The following is a 21124-nucleotide window of genomic DNA, read 5'->3' as shown; positions in this document are numbered from 1 at the left end:
ATTTAAAAAAAGTAGTGTTACAATTGCAAAAGTTTGTCTGTCTGTTAGCTTTTTAAGGCCCAACGGATGTAATAAATATTAATAGACGTAGGATTAATCAAGAAATATCCAAAGGGAATACGTTACTTTGAATGGGTATTGAGTACAGAATAATTAAGTATAGTAAATACTTCATACTTCCGTGAATGTGATATTTCCAAAAAAAAATATAAGCAAAATCACATTTGAACAATTTGAGTTAAATTTTTGACAGGCGTTAATAAAAATGAAAACTTTTGCTTTAAAAATTTTAAAAGGCGTTAAAATGATATCTGTAGAGACGTCATGAGTCATGACACAATAAAAGGTCTATAGCAAGTACGCGATAAGTCGAAATGGCCATCGGAGTGGAGACGCCCCGCACGCACGCACATTTCTGCGGATGCTGTGTGGGTGTGAGGGACACCCCCCTTGCCTCATACCCCGATTGCCATCTCGATCTGTCGCGAAGTATAATCAACTAAAGTCATTTTAATTTTTAGGGTCCCGTACCGGAAAGGTGCCAACGGGACCCTAATACTAAGCCTCGGCTGTCCGTCCGTCCGTCCGTCTGTCAGCGGGGTGTATCTCGTGAACCTAATAGGTAGAGAGTTGAAATTTTCGCAGAATAAGTTTTTCGCAGTAATTTCATTATTTCCATATTTAAAAAAAAAAGTTTAGTAGAACAAAATACCATAAATAACAGAAAACAAACAATAAAATAACAGAAACAACAAAAAAATTATTAAATTAATTAATTATTATTTATTGTTAAACAAATTAATTAGATAATGTATTAACACTAGGTAGATAGGTATACTGGTTTATGAATAAATGAATTGTGAATTATGTTTACCCACAGTTACGGAAGTCGTATTTATTCAAACGTAGTAGTGTACCGATTATCTAGAATTTATTTCTGTCAAGGGAGGTGTAACTCTACCGCGCTCGAACCCAGCGCTATCCATACGAACGCAGTTTGGTTTTAATTTAAATCATAGTAATATTATAAAGGCGAAAGTTTGTGTATATGTGTGTACGTTTGTCACTATTTCACGTAAAAACTATTGGACGGATTTGGCTGAAATTTGGAATGGAGTTAGATTATACCCTGGATTAACACATAGGCTACTTTTTATCCCGGAAAATTATCGAGTTCCCATGGGATTAGAAACAAACCGATATCCACGTGAACGAAGTCACGGGTATCAGCTAGTAATAAATAAAACTCAATGAAATATTGCTGACACGTTCTAGAAACAAAGCCTGCAAATTACTTCTTTGTGGCTAATTCTTTCGTACATAATCAATAAACTAAATTGACGTGTTTAAATCTAGTTATCATCATCATCATCTTCTTAATTCATCGCCGGCCCACTAGTGAGCCCACGTCACTCAGAATGGCATGTGGCAAGGGTTTGGCCATAATAGTCCACCACGCTGCCAAGTGTGTGGATTGGTAGACTTCACATACCTTTGAGAACATTATGGCGAACTCTCAGACATGCAGGTGAAATGTTAGAAGGCGTGCCCGTGATCAAACCTCAGACCTTCTAAATAGAAGGCCAAAGTCTTAATCACTAGTTTATCACGGCTTTATCTAATATTTAGCACTCATTGGGAGATAACCTACCTACCGTATGTGGTTGGAAACTTATATAAAGCACGCGTATAATCAAAAAGCCATTAAAAAGTAAAAATATCGTCACATTAAAAGGCTTTAACAAAATTTTATGACATCGACATTATTCACATCCGATGTATTCATAAAATAAATCACCTCCAAAGTTTCCTCACCTAATCTGTTCTTGAGTACATTTCAAAAAAGAAAACCGAAAAATTCCAAAAAAAATCATCATTGCATCGCCGCTCGCTGCATTTTTGCCTGTAAGTTGTATAGATGTACCTCTGTCCCGCTCTATCGTGTGAGAGAGAAAGGGATAGGTGGGTGCGCTTGACCTATGCGCTTGCGCCGCAACGACCGATTTTGGCAGTTTGGCTGAGTGCGGGTGTGCTTGAATTCTTAGTGTACAGTCGGCCTTATTAAAATCTGAAAAATCAAGAAAGTTAATTAGTAGAAAATTAATTACATCACAAAAATTAACAACCCAATAAATTATAATACTTTGCTCTTTCCCTCATTTTGAAAACGAAGCATTAAAATATGTCCATGAAACTTTTGCAATTTTATTTTGTCTTCTGTATATTTTTATCAATGTCAGTTTAAATGTTTATATGCACTAAACAATGCAAAAACCTAAAGAATCAAGGTTCACTTCGCAAAGGAGTTGACATAAATAGTGACTCTTGTTACGAATTACAACGTAAAAAAGTGCAATTCAGCTCGCACAGCTCTGCGGCATAAAATTACATAAACACTTCTCTTTCTATCACGTAAACTCTCATCTTTCTCTCTTTCTCTCATAAGAGATAAACGCCATCCAGGGGCACGCCGCTTATCTACATTGCTCTGGTTACATGACCAAGTAAGCCCCCAGGCTGGTAAATGCAAGAGCTAAAAAATATCACATCAAATGTCGGCGAATTCTCATAAGACAATGGATTAAAAACTTTTGATAGGGATCGAAACCTTCATTAAATTTTTAAAAAGTTTTGGAGGGTAGGTGTGGGTGATTATTAGTTAGGTACTCGTTTAATTGAAGGCTCAGAGGCAAGCGATGGTTGCTCTTTGATTAAACTAATTAGACACCGTCTTTTCAGAGATAATTTCTACCGTAATTATGAAAGGCGATTGGTTTGAAACGGCATTGACGCGTTTTGCACGCTATACACTGCGCGTTTGAAAAATACAATTACTAAAACTACAAAATAAGGCAAATGGTTATTGGCATTGGATTGTGTTCAGGTAGTATGATAATAACCCTAAGTTTTTGCTGACGTTCAGGTTACACCTTGTATTTTATACCCACTGAAATATTAAATGCTTTAAATGGTTTAATCTATCGGCCTATCAAACATTTGTAATTAATTTGCTGATAAAAACTACAAATAAATAAAAAATTATATCAACGAAAATGAACGTCCGACTGTACCTCCAAAATCTATACATACACTCTTTCTATCCTCTAGTACTTACGAATAATGATTGCCTTCACGCACACATACGTAGTAACTTAAAAATCCACTACTACATACAAACGCACCCTTACACTGATATCTCCTATATTAGTGCAGTAAAATACGCTCGAGAAAATACGGTGCAACTTTTCATTGAATCACTTAATTTTTCAATTGGATAGATACTGGTTTTATGTCTCGTTATAGGTAACTTTTAGGCCCCGACCCAAAAAGAGGGGTGTTATAAGTTTGACGTGTGTATCTGTGTATCTGTCTGTGGTATCGTAGCTCCTAAACTAATGAACCGATTTTAAGTTAGTTTTTTTTTTTTGTTTGAAAAGTGGCTTGATCAAGAGTATTCTTAGCTATAATCCACGAAAATTGGTTCAGCCCAGCTCTTTTCTAGTTATTACTGTAACCTTCACTTGTCGGGGGTGTTATAAATTTTTAATTTACACTTGTATATTGTTAGTTTTGCTTTAGTAAAATTTGATACATAATATTACATTTATTTTATGCCTAGATTTTATAATTTAAATAGTTTTAGTAGGCTGATTGGTTTTGTAAACGGGAGATTTTTTAAAGTTTTTAAGGTTCTTACCATCACTATAAATACTACAAAGTAGCACGTGAACTATTTTATTAAAATTAGAGTACAATAAGAGTTAAAATCAAAAATTCTGTCCGCTCTGTTGTATGGAAGACGGAAGTGCAACACGAAAAACGAAACTAGATGGGCTTGCATCGACCGAATACGTGAGTGTAGCCGTAACAATCTATACTTATAATAAAACGAATAACTTTGACTATCATCAAAACTTGGCTACTGCCCAGTTATCAACTTGGAACCACGTCAATAACCCAACAATTCCAATAAATTATTGCCTTTGACAATTTTCTCTACTAATTATTACTGTAGTTTAAATTTAAGATCACTTACTATATTATTATATTATAATATAATCAAACATTACTGTGATATCTTATTTAGATTTTCTACAATTAATTGGAAAAGAGACAAACTTAATCAGCATCGTTAACATTTCAATCCTTCGTGCATCGACGGCTCCTACTGACACGGGTCTCCTTTCAGCATGAAAAGGGCTTAGGCCATAGTCCACCACGCTGGTCAAATGCTCACACACCTCCCAGAGCATTATGGAAAACTCTTAGACAGGTTACACATGAACAAATAATTGTCATTATCATCATAATGATCAACTCACGCTGGCTCATTAGTCGTTACTGTCTTATCCCAGAATGAGAAAGATTTGGCCATAGTCTACCCACGGTGGCTAAGTCATCACCTTCAGACACCTTTGAGAACATGACTGAAACTCTCAATCGAGTTTCATTGTTACAAATAATATTGCACATTAATTTAGCGTATGTCGTGTACACCACAAATTATTGCCAAAATTTCCCTTTGCCCTTTGCGCATGTGTGTTGCGCCTGCGCAAGCGTGTCGGTGTGCGTGTGTGCACATGTGTGCGTTAGCCGGTTCGGTGGAAAGTACATTTAGGGTACCTATAGTGAAAAGCTATTTATAGATAGGTAGCCATTTTTGGGTACTCGTTTTGCAGTTGTTACTTCGAGGGTCGCCTAAATTGAACGATAAAACTTTCAGTGTGAATTTTATGTTCATTATTTAGGTTAGGTACCTTATAATTAAAAGGAATTGCAAATCCTATCAGACTATATTAGTTTAGAAATGAGACAAAATTAATGGGCAAACATTTTTTTATATCTTACTAGCTGATGCCCGCGACTTCATTCGCGTGGAGATAGGTTTTTAAAAATCCCGTAGTTTTTTTTTAATTTTCCAGGATAAAAGTAGCCTAGGATTTGTTAATCCAGGGTATAAACTGTCAGCCAAATCGTAGTTTCGTAGTTTATGCGTGAAAAAGTAACAAACACACATACATACACACAAACTTTCGGCTTTATAATAATTTTAGTGTGATAGTGTGATGTGATTGGTTTTTTGGGGGTTCGATCTAGCATGCACTTCTAACTTTTCGGAGTCGTATCAGTTTTAAGCAATTAAATATCACTTGATTTAACGGTGAAGGAAAACATCGTGAGGAAACCTGCACGCCTGAGAGTTCTCTATAGTGTTCTCAAAGGTGTATGGAGTCTGCCAATCCACACTGGGCCAGCGTGGTAGAAAGGTCTAGGTAACTTTAAGACCGTTATAATGGCGCCAGTAACTAGAACAATACAAAAAATGACACCATAAAGGTGTCTGAAGTGTGCCGATCCGCCTGGACCAGCGTGGTAGATTATGACCTAAGATTTTTCATTATTATGAGAGGAAACCCGTGCTCAGTAGTGGGCTGGCAGTGGTTTAAAAAAATGATGATGATCATTGGGCGGTTTTACAACCCCGTGTCTCAGAAAACACGTACAAACTTCCTCTGGTGCTGCAAAATATTCATGGGCGGCGGCAAACACTTAACATTAGGTGAGCTGCTTGTTCATTTGCTCGCTATTTTTATTTAGAAAAAACCTGTCCTTCTCAGCTTTTTATTACAAAACAAAACTTCATGTATTCCATACGAGCTTTGAATCATTTTCACGTTGTTTTCTGAAAGTCGATGTGTTCTCCATGTCACAATAACGACAACTATACCAGGGGTATATCGTATAATACGTGATTCTGACGATACATGTCTGAATTTAGAGTTCCGTGCCCGAGGGGTGCCATCAACGGGACCCTATTACTAAGCCTCCGCTGTCTGTCCGGCTGTCTGTCTGTATCTCATGACCCGTAGGTTAGAACACAGAGTGTAAATTTCTATAGCATAACAAATACTAAAAACCAAAGTGGCAAATTTCAAAATGACTGCCATGAAAATTAGAACGTACGGTCGGCCTCAGAATTCGAGTAGCAATTCCGTGAAACTATTGCATCAAAAACCTATCGCACTTATGACTTTTTAGACACGCCACACACACCTAACGCATGTGCCACGCGAATATGATCATTAAGGTGCTAAACCACTTCAGGCTCCAATAAATTTTATTATAGAACTACATTAACACTCTTGTATACCTACATAATATTTTCGGTAATATATATTTTTTTTAAATTTAAACTTTACTTATAGGATACCTACTATTAAATATCATGTCACGAAAACCTAACCTTTCTTCATACGCATAAAAACATAACTCATGTCCTGACACCTTTTATTTTTTGCGCAACCATTTTCTCCGTAGTTTCTCGTTAAGCTCATTGTCTCTACTTTCAATACGTTATTTTCACCAACTTATTTTTGCACCTGCCAAAATTAAATTTACACGAAATTGAACTTTAAACACTGGTGATAAGGTTTTCTTGTGGGTTTGCGAGTTGCTAGTGGGATTGGTGTAAAACCACAGCATCTTTGTTACCGGGCGTTTGTTCGGGACTAACGGTAGATCTGGTTTCGAAAGATATGTACCTATTGAGATTTATATGTCGTATATTATGTATCATGTGTGTGTATGTGCCATGAATACTAATAAACCTGAAAATGAGATAAGGTTCCTTGAATAGTAATTAGGTGATAATGTGTTATGGCTTCATCGAATTTATTCTATCAAAAGTCAAATCAAATTAACTTCTCGTAGAAAGATTCAAACCACACCGGCTCACTACTAAGCACGATTTTTCTTTCACAATGAGAAGGGTCTGCTGGCCAAGTGCGGATTGGCAGATTTCACACACCTTTGAGAACATTATGGAGAACTCTTAGGCATGCAGGTTTCCTCATGATGTTTTCCTTCACCGTTATACCAAGTGATATTAGTTAATAACATAAAACCAGAGATATGTGGAATAAAAGGACATATCTTCATAACTTTGAAAAGTCGGAACCGAAACCGGAATCGGAAATGGAATCGGACGTGATGGCAGAAGAGAGATGTGTTAAGGACAGGCCTAACCCTAAGTAAATAAAACTACCTAATCAAAAACTCGGATAAGTACTAGATATAAATTAAGCCCGAATGCACAACTTGCCAAATACGAAACAAAACAAGTAATCGCATACAAACCTGATCGCTGGCCGCCACTGTTGCTGTGCATCAGCCTCCGATATTATAACTTCCGATTAAAATCGAAACCGAAATCGGAATCGAAGGTGCAAAATCAATCGGAAGTTCGGAACTCTCGGATACAGGCGGTAGTCTCCGGAACTAATCATCCGATTCTGAAAATTCTTGCTTTAATAGATGGCTGCACCCGTAGTGTTCCTGAGTGCTATCGATTACGATTAAGTATATCACGCGGACGAAGTCACGGGCAAAGCTAGTTTATATATAAAAATTTTGTAAGTATATGTAGAAGTTAATATAACGTAAAGGAACCTTATTGAGGTGTTATTTTGTTGGTGATTTGCTTTTTTGTTAGCACGTACATGGTACAAAGTCATAACTTCCTGAGTCACTCCCCACACAAAGTGTTGGCTCGCTGATGTCTATGGACGACTCTCGCAGCTTCCGCGAAACAGGCGCGGCCGCTTTCTCTCGTTAACGCTCTAACAAGAATATATCGAACCGCGCGAGATAAAAGGTCACCGATAAACCGACGTATATCGACGCATTTGGGTCCCTTTTGTATTAAGAGTAACGGTGCTAGTAAATAACAAAAAACTTTTGCTCTTGCGAATTTATTTTTACGAACACTATACAATATATTTGTATAGTTTTATACAACATAGTTTTCTATTTCCCGATCGAGTCTTTTTCTCTTAGGACAAAAATATACCAGGAAAATGAAAATCCCCGTCTTACAAATACTAATTAATATTAAATAACTTTCACTGGCACTAATTCATGGTGGCTCTCTCAGCGATTTGGCTAAATGTCTGTGCGATCGTTCGCCATTACCTCCGCAATGCTTCTCCATTAGTGGCGCCTTAATTATTGTTGTACACTCGTAACTGCTCATGACTTTGCTTACAATAATGAAAATTAAATAATCATACAAACTACTACCTTTAAAACAAGAGTGAATAGCCATCTTCTAGGTAAACGCGTCCTATCTTAGGCCACAATATCATCACTTTCCATCAGGTGTGATTGTGGTCAAGCCTATATTCATTGCCTATATTCTTGTTAGACACGACAGACGGACAGACAGACAGACATACAGACAGACAACAAAGTGATCCTATAAGGGTTCTATTCTTCCTTTTGAGGCACGGAACCTCGGAACCACGGAAAATATTATTCTAGTGGAGCCTAAGACTTCAGCCTTCTACTCGGGAGGTCTGGAGTACGATCCCGAACATGCATACCAACGGGACATCAAACCCAAAAGTCAGGATCTCTTTTTGCACCTATGCAAGACAAGTACTTAAAAACATTACAACAGACAAACCCACCTTTTAAATGTATTTATATAATAAAACGAATACTTGTTTTTGTCCCTGCACGTGTCCTTAATTGAGCAAATGAAATGCCTCTTGTTGCAAAGTTCAGGGTTCCTTGCAGAGTGACTGATTTATATGTCGTCTGATGATAAGGCTTAATAATGGATGTATAGCTTAGTGGTTAAACGTGCGGGCAGGGATCTAAAAGTCATAGGTCCAATTTCAAGCCGTTCTTCTTTGTGAATCTTCTCCGGTCGGCATTTGGTCGGAACATGGTCCTTTCCGATTTTCAAACATGTAATATAATTCTCCTTCTTCCTCAAACTTTCCGTTTCCAAGATGTTAAGTTTCCCGGGGCTAAGTAACCCACGCATATTCCACGTCCCTATCGTTTGGATTTGGCGCAACTTAACAGATATTCCAATAGGTATCTGAATTTCCATGGAGAGCCTGGTTTCTTGCTGCCCCGTGGCCGGTAGCACATTTCTCACCATCTGCCTCGGAAGCAGAGCGGTGCTGGTTGCTAGGCGGGTTAGGTTCATGCTGCAAGTGTGGTGGCTGATTGTACTTCCATGATGAATTTCTTGGAAAGATTAGTTTCCCCTTGCCTTCTGTACCAGTCATTTTGAGGATTATTTGCTTACCTATGCTGCTGAAGTCTCTTCTGACAGGTTGTCCCGCCAGGTGTAAGTGGCTATCCCGCCACAGGTCGGTCGCCAGTCGTTCTCCCCCTTCCCCCCAATCTATAATAATCATTTTCAAAAATATTATTCAGCAAATTTTAATTTGGAGACACTTCATAGATTTTCTATAGTTTGCAAGTTATCTATCAAATTGTTTAGTTTTAGAGTTATGTGGTTTTAGTGATTAACAAACAAAATTACAATTAGTTTGATTTGTTGTATTCAAATGAGAACCAAATTATGTTTGTTTGTATGTAAAGCGCTGACTCTTATATTTTCATCATCGTCTTGCAGTCCAAATGCTACTCTGTCTAGTCTCTAAGGCTGATGCCTGTAATAGTAGAACCACTGTAATATGTAGTTGTTATAATATTATATGTGTGCTCTATCAACCAATGGTTCCCCAAAATACTTGTGCCATGATATTTTCCGGGATAAAAATTAGCTTACATCCATCTTCGGGATGCAAGCTATCTATGTGCTAATTTATTAACCCATAAAAATGTAACAGTAAGGTACCTACCGTGAGGTCTATTCCACTTATTAATAAGCCTTACTCACAAACTTGAACGGGAAGCTGGAAGAAATATCTGTGTAGAGATAAGCATTTCCAATGTAACTTAATTTATTACTATTTTGTAACTACAATTTTGGTACATGAAAAATAAAAATAAATAACAGGCAGACAGACTTTGGCTTTTATATTAACTATATGAAAGTATGGCTATAGATGGATGACTTGCAAACATTGAATTTCTTTCGCCTCCAGCAGGTATTTTTCAATTACATACTTAATTTGACATTATCGTTGAATCATTGTCGAATTTCGATAAAATGTTATTTTACACTTTATATTAAAGTTGCCTTCAAACTACGGAAATATAATATAACATATAAATATCGCTCACCCTAGTTTTAAATGTCACTGTTCACGCTTAGATGTAAAATAATATTACATCTAAGTGTGACCAGTGACATTTAAAAGTAGGGTGAGCGATATTTATTTATTATATTATATTCCGTAGAGTAACGATTTATTTTGCCGGCTTGAAAATGGATATAATCATGATATCTATATGACATTTAGGATTAAATTTTTTAACTTAGTTCCCTTTCTAGTAATTTTTTTAGCTGTCTACGTTACCAGCGATCGATGCTAGAAAATATAATAATTCGTTTTGAACCTTAGTCAATTGTTCGTTTAACTCTATGGGAGATTAGTGCAATGGAGAATGATTTCGTAGAACATCGTAGGCGTAGAGCGTCGTAGCTAGATAACCGCTACGGTTGCTACGTCTGCTGCTACACTTCGTAGAAAGAGTTCGAGATATCTATGAAGCTACGGGTATATTTTTAACTAGCTGATGCCCGCAGCTTCGCCCGCGTGGATTGGTCAGATCCCCTGCAGCATCAGGATCGAGGAGTTGGACTCCAAATTTTTTATGAAACAATGTCGCAAAGTTCCTCTATCGATTAAAAAAGAAATGACGCAAATCGGTTCAGAAATCTCGGAGATTTCGGTGTACATAGGTAGAAAAACACAACTCCCTCTTTGAAAGTCGGTTAAAAAAGTAGCCTATGTTACTCCCTGGTCAATTCTCTACTTGTCTGTGAAAATCCCGACAAAATCAGTTCAGCCGTTCCCAAGATTAGCCTTTTCAAACAGACAGACAGACAGACAGACAGACAGACAGACAGACAGACAGACAGACAGATAGACATACAGACAAAAATTTTAAAAACGCGTGATTCAGTTATAGTATCGTTTAAATAACCATATGACCTTAATATGCGGTAGTTATTTCGAAATTACAGACAGACACTCCAATTTTATTTATTAGTATAGATAAATAATTAATTTCTATCTATTTATTCTATACAAATATATTATGATCTATAACATTAACTTTGTTTTATTATTTTAACGATGATTCTGTTAGCGATTTTGGTTAATAATTTTCTTGTAACGAATGTGTGTTACTCTGCCAATCCACACTGGGCCAGCGTGGCGGACTACGGCTTACACCCTTCTCATTCTGAGAAGAGACCCGTGCTCAGTAGTGAGCCGGCGATGGGTTGATCATGATGATATCTATAGCCCTTGGCAACCTGGGCGTTTTACTCGGCTTCTGGAGCGAGCTTGGATGGCTGGAGTGAAGACTTCGACGGGGTGAGGCAATGCATGCATGGCAGATGGAAACATTTAAGTGCGGAAACCGGCCCAGAGACAAGAAAGAGGTCTATAGTTCGTTACATAATCTCTTTGGAATCATGTACTAAGTTTGCCTTAAACTGCATTACTATAAAAGGCGTAAATTCAAACCACAACTGGTTCTGTGTAAAAATTGTCCGAATTCCGCAATAAAATAAATTAGAATCGCGATCCGGCGCACTTTACGACGTACACTATAGATACGATCGCCCGTAAATACTCCGTTTTACGACCAACTTCAAGTCGGTGAAACTTTACATTAGACGTAAGTTTCGGTAAAGAAAAACCCGGTCAAGTGCGAGTCTGACTCGCACGCGAGGGGTTGCGTACCATCGCACAAGCTATACATAACACTATTATGTAGTACACTTTTTTTTTTTGTTGACGCTGAGGAATGCATTTACGCATCCCCCCCGGAAGCTAGCCAGCCAGCCGTGAGGCAGCCAGCCAGCTGAGGGAGGGTATGTGGGACTCGCCGGCCGAGAGGCGACCGGAATACCCACTAAACCCCAGCGGCGCTACTGCGCGTCGCCTGGCGACTGGGTCACGGGAACGGCCGAAGCAAACAACCGCGACCCAGCCAGCGACGTCTGCCGAGGCAGACCCTCCACCGGGGACCTGCTCGGTCCCCACCACCGCACCTCCGTGACGCACCAACGAAGTGCGTCCCCCGACTTTGGGACGCGCACGTCGCACGCGTCCCATCCGCCGCTTCGTCCACTGTGCCCTCTGCTAGTCAGAGGGACACGCGGAGAAACCTCCCCCCCTGCCAGGTCATTAGCCATAGCCAACAATATCTCCGAAGAGAAATTATATTATTATTAAATTGCAGTGTATTATGTAGTACACTGCAAGTTAATGACGGACTGCCCCATCTATAATAAGTGATTTAGTAAATTATTTTTTACGTGTACAACAGTAGGTACACATTTTAATCCATATCCATACTAATATTATAATGCGAAAGTGTGTCTGTCTGTCTGTCTGTCTGTTACCTTTTCACGGCCCAACAGTTTAACCGATTCTGACGAAATTCGGTATAAAGTTAGCTTATATCTTGGGGATGGACATAGGCAACTTTTTATCCCAGAAAATCAAACAGTTCCCACGGGATCTTTAAAAACCTAAATCCACGCGGACGAAGTCGCGGGCATCCTCAAGTTATTAGTAGAACTTACAGAATTAATGTCAAAAACTTCCCGAAAATCTGACTATGATTACGATTTATATATTCACGAAAATAGACTATGTTGTAGGCAATTTTATTTAAAGCATGTATTTGAACAATAGCAATATTTGAATCGAAGCAATTTATTATAGCACCTCATAGTTTATGTGTTACCTTTAATATCGGAATAACTACCAAAACCCCTTAAAAGTTTCACCATACACGAAAGAAGGCGAAAAGAATTGCAAAAAAACTCACTTTTTTCGTACGCAAGCCTAATAAAATTTCATTTTTAACACAAAGAAAATCTGAGGCCTATCGAATAATGTGACGGGAGAAAAAAGGCCTAAGTCGTCAAAAACTCATAAAAGAATTCGGCGGAGGCATGCGGGGTGGGTTGCGGGCGGGCGGGGGCAGGGCTGCCAAAAATCTAGTCTGACTGGCTTGTATAGTGCAATGTACTGTGCGACGAATTTGGGCGGCGCAAGGGTGGAGTGGAGTGGCTTCAGTAGTCGAATTTTTGCTACTTGACAGTTAGAGCTCGTTCATACAGGCTGCGTCAGCGTAGACGTAGCGCGTACCATTGCGTTGTAATGTATGGAATTGTATGAAACATGGCATACCGCTTGCGTGGCGTGAACGTTCACGTAGACATAATGCGTGTTGTTGCGTCTATGGGTTCACGCGCGTCCCTACGCACGTGTCACGTGTACGTCCTGTATACGCAATTGGTGTGAATCGGCCTTAAGTGAGTAGGTGAGTGTTAGTCAACCCATTTCCAGGACACTGATCATAGGAACGGGAAATACCCTGTAGGTTTTCTTGCCAGTGACAACAGACAGACAGATAGACAACAAAGTGATCCTATAATGATCAAAATTTATCTATCGGTACATCTATAGTCAGTGCTCCAAGCGGATATCTTGCTAAATTTAAATGGGTGGTACTGAATTTTTGACTGTTACTTTGAGGTCCATTTTTAACCCCCGACCCAAGAAGAGGGGTGTTATAAGTTTGACGTGTGCATCTGTCTGTGGCATCGTAGCTCCTAAACGAATGAACCGATTTTAATTTAGTTTTTTTGTTTGAAAGGTGGCTTAATCGAGAGTGTTCTTAGCTATAATCGAAGAAAATCGGTTCAGCCGTTTGAAAGTTATCCGCTCTTTTCTAGTTTTCTTAAAGAGGTTTTTGTGTCGGGGGTTTTTTTAAATTTTGAATTATTCTTTGATTGCATGTCACCATAGCCTAATATTTGAATCGCTCCATATCATCGATTCAGGATCTACCCGAGAGTTCCCTCACTCTATAGCTGCCGAAGTATGACTAGCTTCTATTAGCAACATTGAATGAACTCACATTTTTAATATCCGTTTTTACATAGAGCAATGACCGCTCGCCCTCTGCGATTGACTAAGAAGAAGTAAAACATTAGGTTAAGCTAAACAACGACCTAACGAATTAATAATAAACAAATGTATGGGATCAGCATCATTTAGGCACAGACTATTAGAAAATATAGATAGAAAATCACCATCTCAACCCATCGCTGTCTCTGCGACGGTTCTTCTCTCAGGATGAGAAGGTCTTAGGCCATAATTCATCACGCTGGATTTAGATTGGCAGATTTCAGAAAGTTTATATTCGTAACGTTTCATCAGGAAGTAAAAGTAATGATATTTAATTGCTTAAAACGCACGTAACATCGAAATGCGTGCCCGGAGTCCCCGGATAAAGGCAGAGTCTTAGGCTGAGATTTATAGAGCACACTTTGACTTTGCTCAGACTTCAGACAATGTTAAAACGAGACAGCGTTATACCGCTGGCATACATCTGTCTCGTTTTAACTGGAACTTAAGTCTAAGCAAAGTCAAAGTGCGCTCTATAGATTTCAACCTTAGGCTGAGATCTTTAGAGTTGTTAATCATCAGTGGCGTGCACAGAGTTTAAAGCCAGGGTAAGCATTAAAGTATGAGCTTATTTTCTGGCAAGCCATAATGGAAAATAAGTGTTGATTTAGTACAACTAGGGTAGGCAGTACTTTTATACCTCTGTGAGCTGCACGCCACTGTATATCATAACATATTGCATGCTAATAACAGAGTTTGGCTGTACCCTTTTTGTTTTTGTAACATCTCTACCCATACGTGTTTACCCATATTCACAATAAAGAAAATTGAATTGAATTGAATTAGTACAGTCGCTGAGTACTCTATAAAAATTTCAATCTCTACGGTTTTCGCTGTGCAGTCGTTAGATAGTCGTATGGTCAGAGTAGGTGCATCTAAAAAGTGCAATGCGATCGCGGGAGGCTGCGAGTGGCGGCCGAAAAAATAAAGATGGCCGAAATGTGCGCGGGCGACGACCGGCCATCGACCCCGCACTTAGACCGCCTAGGCTTCGCAAGGTGACTTTGAGCTAACTCCTAATGAATATACGATATATCGTGTCGATGACTTTACTGACACACCGATTTTTTTGTTAAGTGCGTTTTTGTAGGTTTTAACTGCGTTAGTTAAGGTTTCTCTTTGATTTGAGAGATAAATCGAAAAATTGTTTTATTTTTATTTTTGGCTAGGGTCTTCCAAGAGTCTGTTTGGCAAAAACACATCATTTTTTAGGATTATTTTTATATGATTTGATATGGGATGCGAGTTCACAGAAAAATGCCTTAGGCGACAAATTCTGGAAAATACCTATGAAATATTTAAATATTATGTAGATGATAGACTCGGATCGTTAGAATTCTTGATTTGTATGGAAGTTGAGGAGTCTATACGCAAGGAGTTAGCGACTCCATACGCATAGACACGACGATTTTCATATAAATTACAGATTCCAACGGTCGCCGTCAACTGAGTTGCCGGGCGACTACAACGCGCCTAAAGAAGTTTTTATTTCAATAGCTTAAAGCTTAAGCTCAGCACATATTATGTTCATCATCATCATGGTCAACCCATCGTCAGTTCACTACTGAGCACGGGTCTCCTCACATAATGAGAAGGGGTTTAGACATAGTACATGGCCAAGTACGGATTAGCATGCTTCACTCACCTTTGCGAAAATTGTGTAGAGCGTAGTGGTTAAGACGTCTGCCTCCTATACAGGAGGTCGGGGTTTCGATCCCGGGTACGCACCTTTGACTTTTCAAGTTATGTGCGTTTTAATTACATATCCCTTGCTTCAAACGGTGAAGGAAAACATCGTGAGGAAACTTGCGATACCTGAGAGTTCTCCATATTAAGTTCACTTACTGTTAATCTAATGTGTGGCCAGCCTAATTGCTTATAACTTATGGATTTGTGCCGAGCGTGGGCGAAGGTACGGCCCGTCAATACACAAGTCATTAGCGGCCAAGTGTGCCGGTGTATTGTGCCCTCTCCATGTTACTCATAGCCAGCTTATGTTTAGATTTAGGGTTGCCAATTAATATTAATCCATATCATCATCATCATCGCGTGCCTTTGGCTTTTGTGTGGATTAATACTTTCGTATTAATCCACACTTCCTACTGATGTATACTATTCATAATAACAATACTTAGTATGTATGCCCTATTACTTTTTCAAGGCGCTATGAGATACAAGTATTGCGTGCATCATGAAGCCGTCTTCAGGACACTTTTTATCCCAGAAAATCGAAGATTTCCCACGGGATTCTTAATGGACCACCAGTTAAACCGCTTTATATATGAAATTTGGTTCATTGACATAGCAAATTTTTATTCCGGAAATTCAAAGAGTTTCCACGGGATTTCGAAAAACCTAAATCCACGCGGGCGAAGTCGTAGGCATCGGCTAGTCAGCCATAAATTATTCATCGCATTTTTATGTTTGCAACTTACGTGTTCAAAAGGTACTGTAAAAATTAATTTTTATCAAAATTCTATTAAAGTGTTAATTTTTTGTAATAACAATAAACCCCCAACCGAATTTTGGCCACAGCGGCTAATAGAGATTAGCCAACTGCGCGAGAGGCATTATAGTACACAAGTGTGTGCGTCTACACAGGTTCTCACTCTATTCCCTCACTCTCATAACCCGATGGGACGGAAATCCGACACGACAGGAGAGAGATCGGGCTGAGGACCGACGGCTTTACGTGCTGTCCAAGGCACAGGGGTAACAAACCACCAATCTAGGCTAAAGGTCATTAAATTAGCCATAAATTATTCACCGCATTTTCATGTCAGCGACAACCCTGATTACAGTGTGAAAGAATTACACCGTATTCGGAGTGTGTTTACGAATGTACATAAAACATTTTTTAGATTGCATGTTTTGAACTTGATGTCAATATAATAAACCTAACTGAAAGAGCTTAAATAAAAAAGGCTTTTTTATCTTTAATACTCATAATTTTAAAGATTTCTTTCAATTTGGGTTCAAGAATTAAAGTAATAATGTTTGCTTCGTGATATAAAGTAAAGACTTTCATTTAATAGGTTACAATACAGTACACATTTAAGAAAGGTCCTTTTAGTGCAGTGTTTGTCTCGTGGCTTCGGCCGTAGCTGGTTACCACCCTACTGGCAAGAGTTTCAATACAATACCGTGTCGAAACCAAAAGAGTATGTATTATATACATGGTATGGTTTATAAGAACTGCCATAGCTCCTTCCAGGTTAGTCCGCTTCCATCTTGGATAGGTCTTTCAAAAACATTGCGGGTATGTGAAAACTATAATTTTCCGAATTAGGGATCCGTTTACGAAATATTAAGCTGTACCAAACATTTCAATGAGAAATAGTCGACCTACTTATAAAGTGTACTTGGAGTTGTATTTGGATGAAGTTGTTAGTTGTGTAAAACAGGTATTTTTAATACGCATATTGTCACGGGCTTTACGGAACCCTTCATTCACGCGAACCGACACGCACTTAACCGGTTTTTTATTTTTTTTCAGCTGAAGTCTTCCGAGGAGGGTGGAACGGATGGGGACACGCCACCAGCTAATGGCTCCATTTTCACCATGACCCTCAAAAACAACCACCTCATCGTTGAGACCGAAGAAAGAAACGTAAGTATAGTTATTAGTATACAGAGCCTCAATAGCTCAACGGTTGAGGAGCGGACTGAATACCGAAAGGTCGTCGGTTCAAACCCCACCCGTTTCACTATTGTCGTACCCACTCTTAGCACAAGCTTTACGGTTGGTTGGAAAGGAAAGGGTCATAATGAGCATGCCTAATAATCTTTATATAAAGAAAAAATAGAGAAGAACATATTATTTGAGTCATCAGAAATATGTTCTATGGCGGGAGCTTTCGATGGAACGGAATCGTGCAAAGAAGCGATGTTTAACTAAACTAAGGAAACGAAAATACGTAATTAAAAGCCCTAGACTTAGAGATTGAGTCAAAAAGTAAACATCTTACTTGTTCTCCTAGGTATAAGCAGGATTCTTAGTTGTTATTTGATTGGATACTAACAGACAGAGAAATAAAATATTTTCAATTTAAATAGGTACTTATCCTTAATTTTTAATGGCCCAAGCCATTCACCATAATTTTTGTAATTTTGTAAGAGATAAGTTATTTATAATGTCGTAAATCAAATTTTTAGGAGACGCCATTAAAAGTTATCAAGAATAATAATTCTTCGTGATTATTACACTGTTAAGAAAGTTTTCAATCTATCATTCTTTGGCTTTTATATAATGGCTGTTAGTAGTGCCACACCAGCACAATGCACTTATCATCATGATCATCATTATCAATCGATAGACGTTCACGTTGAGTATAGGTCTCTTGTAGAGACTTCCATCACATCCAACTTCCACCAACATCTATCGGTTCTTAGAACTATGCCCTATAACTATGAATCAAGTTCGCTTCTTTGAAATTACCAACGTACTTTTCCTAGAAGATTTAGTAAGCTATAACTTTAATTTTTCAGGATATAACTAAGAACGGTCGGGAAACAAAAATGAAGTATTCTCCAGACAACGACGGCATATTCGTCGTGGAGGTCCAACAGTCAGCGGCCTACAGACCCAATAACAAATCACTCCAGAACTCCCCACCACACGACCCTCAGATTTCCACCAATCAGGCCCTAATCCATAGAGTACCTGAGGAACTAGACAGGAAACCCATCATGGAAGAAGATAGTGAAAGAAGCAGTGAAAAATTCGACAAGCAAGCCTTAGCTTTATCAAGCACAGGTCTATCAATTTCCGACCTAAGCATGTCTTCTATAGGCTCTCACAATATAAGCTATTCATACAGCAGTCAAATAGGTTACGACCAAGGACCTTTCGGATACCCAGTATACGCTGGCTACGACACTTCCAAAGATGATATTGGAGATCCGATTATACATGATAACTCCCAAGAACCTTTGATAGGTAAAACGCCAACTGATCCTGATAAACCTGTAGTAACAGCAGCGATATTTAAGCAAGATTCCATTATAAGCAATGAGGTTTTAAAAGGTCCAGGATATTGTATCGAAGGGTCTACTGATGGACCTTTACTATCTGATGTACAAGCTAGAGAATATAGCTTACAGCACTTGCAAGATCAGAAAGAAAAGAAAATGGAAAATGGAGTGGCTATACCCATATCCGATAGAGTTGACAGTGTTAAGACTTTTACTAGAACAGAGAGTTTACCTTCAGCACTAGAAGATGAACAAGAAGTTAAAGTTATGGAGACTATTGTTGAAGATTTACCACCTAAAGACCATTCGAAAGGTAAGAGACCTTCTTTACCCGTCATAACAACTGATATGTACGAGTCTGTGAAAGAAGTTATTCAAACTGGGTCTCCAAAGTTTGAGAAGTTTACCAATGAAATGTCACCAGGCGAGAGCAGTTTCGACAGTCCGCCAATGATAACTATAACGGAAGAAAGTGAGTCGGGTAAGTCTGATAGCACCAGTTAATTCATCTCAATTTTATTGTAAATAGGTGTAAGCAATGATGTGATTTGAAGGTTTGAAGGATATTTAAAATTTTGGTAGGAGTCTTTATGCGGTACCAGTTTACGTATCAATTGATGTTACCCTTTGCCTATTTTCAAAGGTCCAAAGTTCAAAGTTCGTCAATCATTTGTCAAAACTTATCAATCTAAGACATGAAATAGAACTTCAAGTTCGTAGAAAGATTGCATGGACGCGACCGAATAACATATACGCGAAAATCAGAACTCAGAACTTTTAACTTCTGGCAGTGGAAAATTTCTTACCGAAGTTAATTGCAATCTATCTCTATGTAATCTGTTGTTATGTTACTTAGAAGCGCTGTTACGCTGTTATTTTCCAAAAATTGTAGCAATATGGTCTTTATTGACAAATAACAACGCTGCAAAGTAACTTATAGACAATTTATCATTTTCTAATAAAGTAATAAGAATAAGAATAAGAAGTGTTTATAAAGTAAAATTATGCCGGTTTAGAATTAGAAGAAAGTTGTAAATTAAGAAATGCAGATTACGATTATCCAAGATTATAATAGTAAAATAATTATTATATTCACCGAGAATTCCAAATAGGATCAGTTTTAATGAAGACTGGTATCGCATAAGGCATAGGCAACAATTTTGTAAAATTTTCTTAGTAAGTAGTAGTTGTTTGCTATAAGCTTCTTTAAATCTATTTTGGTTCGTCTATCAATTTTTTTAACTGAATGTTGCTGTCTCAGACTATGAATTTGTCTAGATAGACCCTATTATTTAAATGTTTTTAATAAATCCAATCAAAAATCAAACTATGTTTTTGCGCATCGAATAAGTATAGGTAAAATTAATTCTGTTGAGTTATTTGTCTTTAAAATTAAATTAAATTCACTGAGGGCCAATTCAACTGACGAAAAAAAATGTCTTAAAGTTTTTGTATCGGAAATTAGAAATCTTCTGATAAAGTATATTTGATACAAAGAGCCATAGAGAAGCAACAACAAAGTATATTTGTCATTTGAAAAATCAGCGCATAATCCAAACATTTTTTATTACAATGAATATAATAAGAAGGTATATTTTTTGGATTCCTTAGATTTTTTTTAAATTTTTGCCTCTACTTTAAACATTATAGTTTATCTAGACAAATGTGTATTCAAAGTTATCTGTATTAGGTATTCTAACGTAGTTCGTACCTCTGTATTAATTTCTCGCTCTACGTGTCTTGAGATAATAGAATGTTGTTTCTAAAATTTGCAACATAAGACAAAGCTATTTTTTCATCTTTTTCTTGATTCTTACCTAGTTGTGTCAGTAAAAAAAAAAAACAGCGAATTTAAATCCGTGTAGCTAAAAATTGTATCTAAAAATACACAGTTTTTTTCGAGTAAACCGGTATTTTTTTATTTTTAACCGACTTCCAAAAAAGGAGAAGGTTCTCAATTCGTCGGAATGTTTTTTTACTCTAGTGCAAAAAGGTATAGAAGCAATTACCTTTGAGTTCAGCTGCCCACAAGATAAATAATTATTTTTGTTACACTGATGTAGTTTCGCTGCTTTTTTGGGATTTTAGTTGCTTTTTGAGAAGAGAGCTATAAGAGCTGTGAGAGCATAAGGCTATAATATTATATTCTGTGAAAAGAGTAACAACTGAATTTCATGTCAGCTTTTCCTAGTAGAATCTGCTTTTCGAACAAATGATACGAGTAC

The 21124-nt window shown here is 37.9% G+C and overlaps 1 protein-coding gene across 2 annotated transcripts in view; it reads left to right on the top strand.

Annotated features, from left to right (window-relative positions):
• Window positions 1-19862, top strand: part of LOC123872326 — a 48835-nt gene extending 28973 nt beyond the window's left edge. For both annotated transcript variants that reach the window (XM_045916541.1, XM_045916540.1), the window contains exons 5-6: window positions 17422-17535; window positions 18414-19862. In XM_045916541.1, the coding sequence (XP_045772497.1) occupies window positions 17422-17535; window positions 18414-19403 (1104 nt within the window). In that variant the 3' untranslated portion in view covers window positions 19404-19862. The remainder of the gene's footprint in view (window positions 1-17421; window positions 17536-18413) is intronic.
• The last annotated feature ends 1262 nt before the right edge of the window (window positions 19863-21124 follow it).

Source organism: Maniola jurtina, chromosome 15, assembly GCF_905333055.1.
Source record: "Maniola jurtina chromosome 15, ilManJurt1.1, whole genome shotgun sequence".
Taxonomy (NCBI): domain Eukaryota; kingdom Metazoa; phylum Arthropoda; class Insecta; order Lepidoptera; family Nymphalidae; genus Maniola; species Maniola jurtina.
This window is presented reverse-complemented; position numbering and strand designations above follow the sequence as displayed.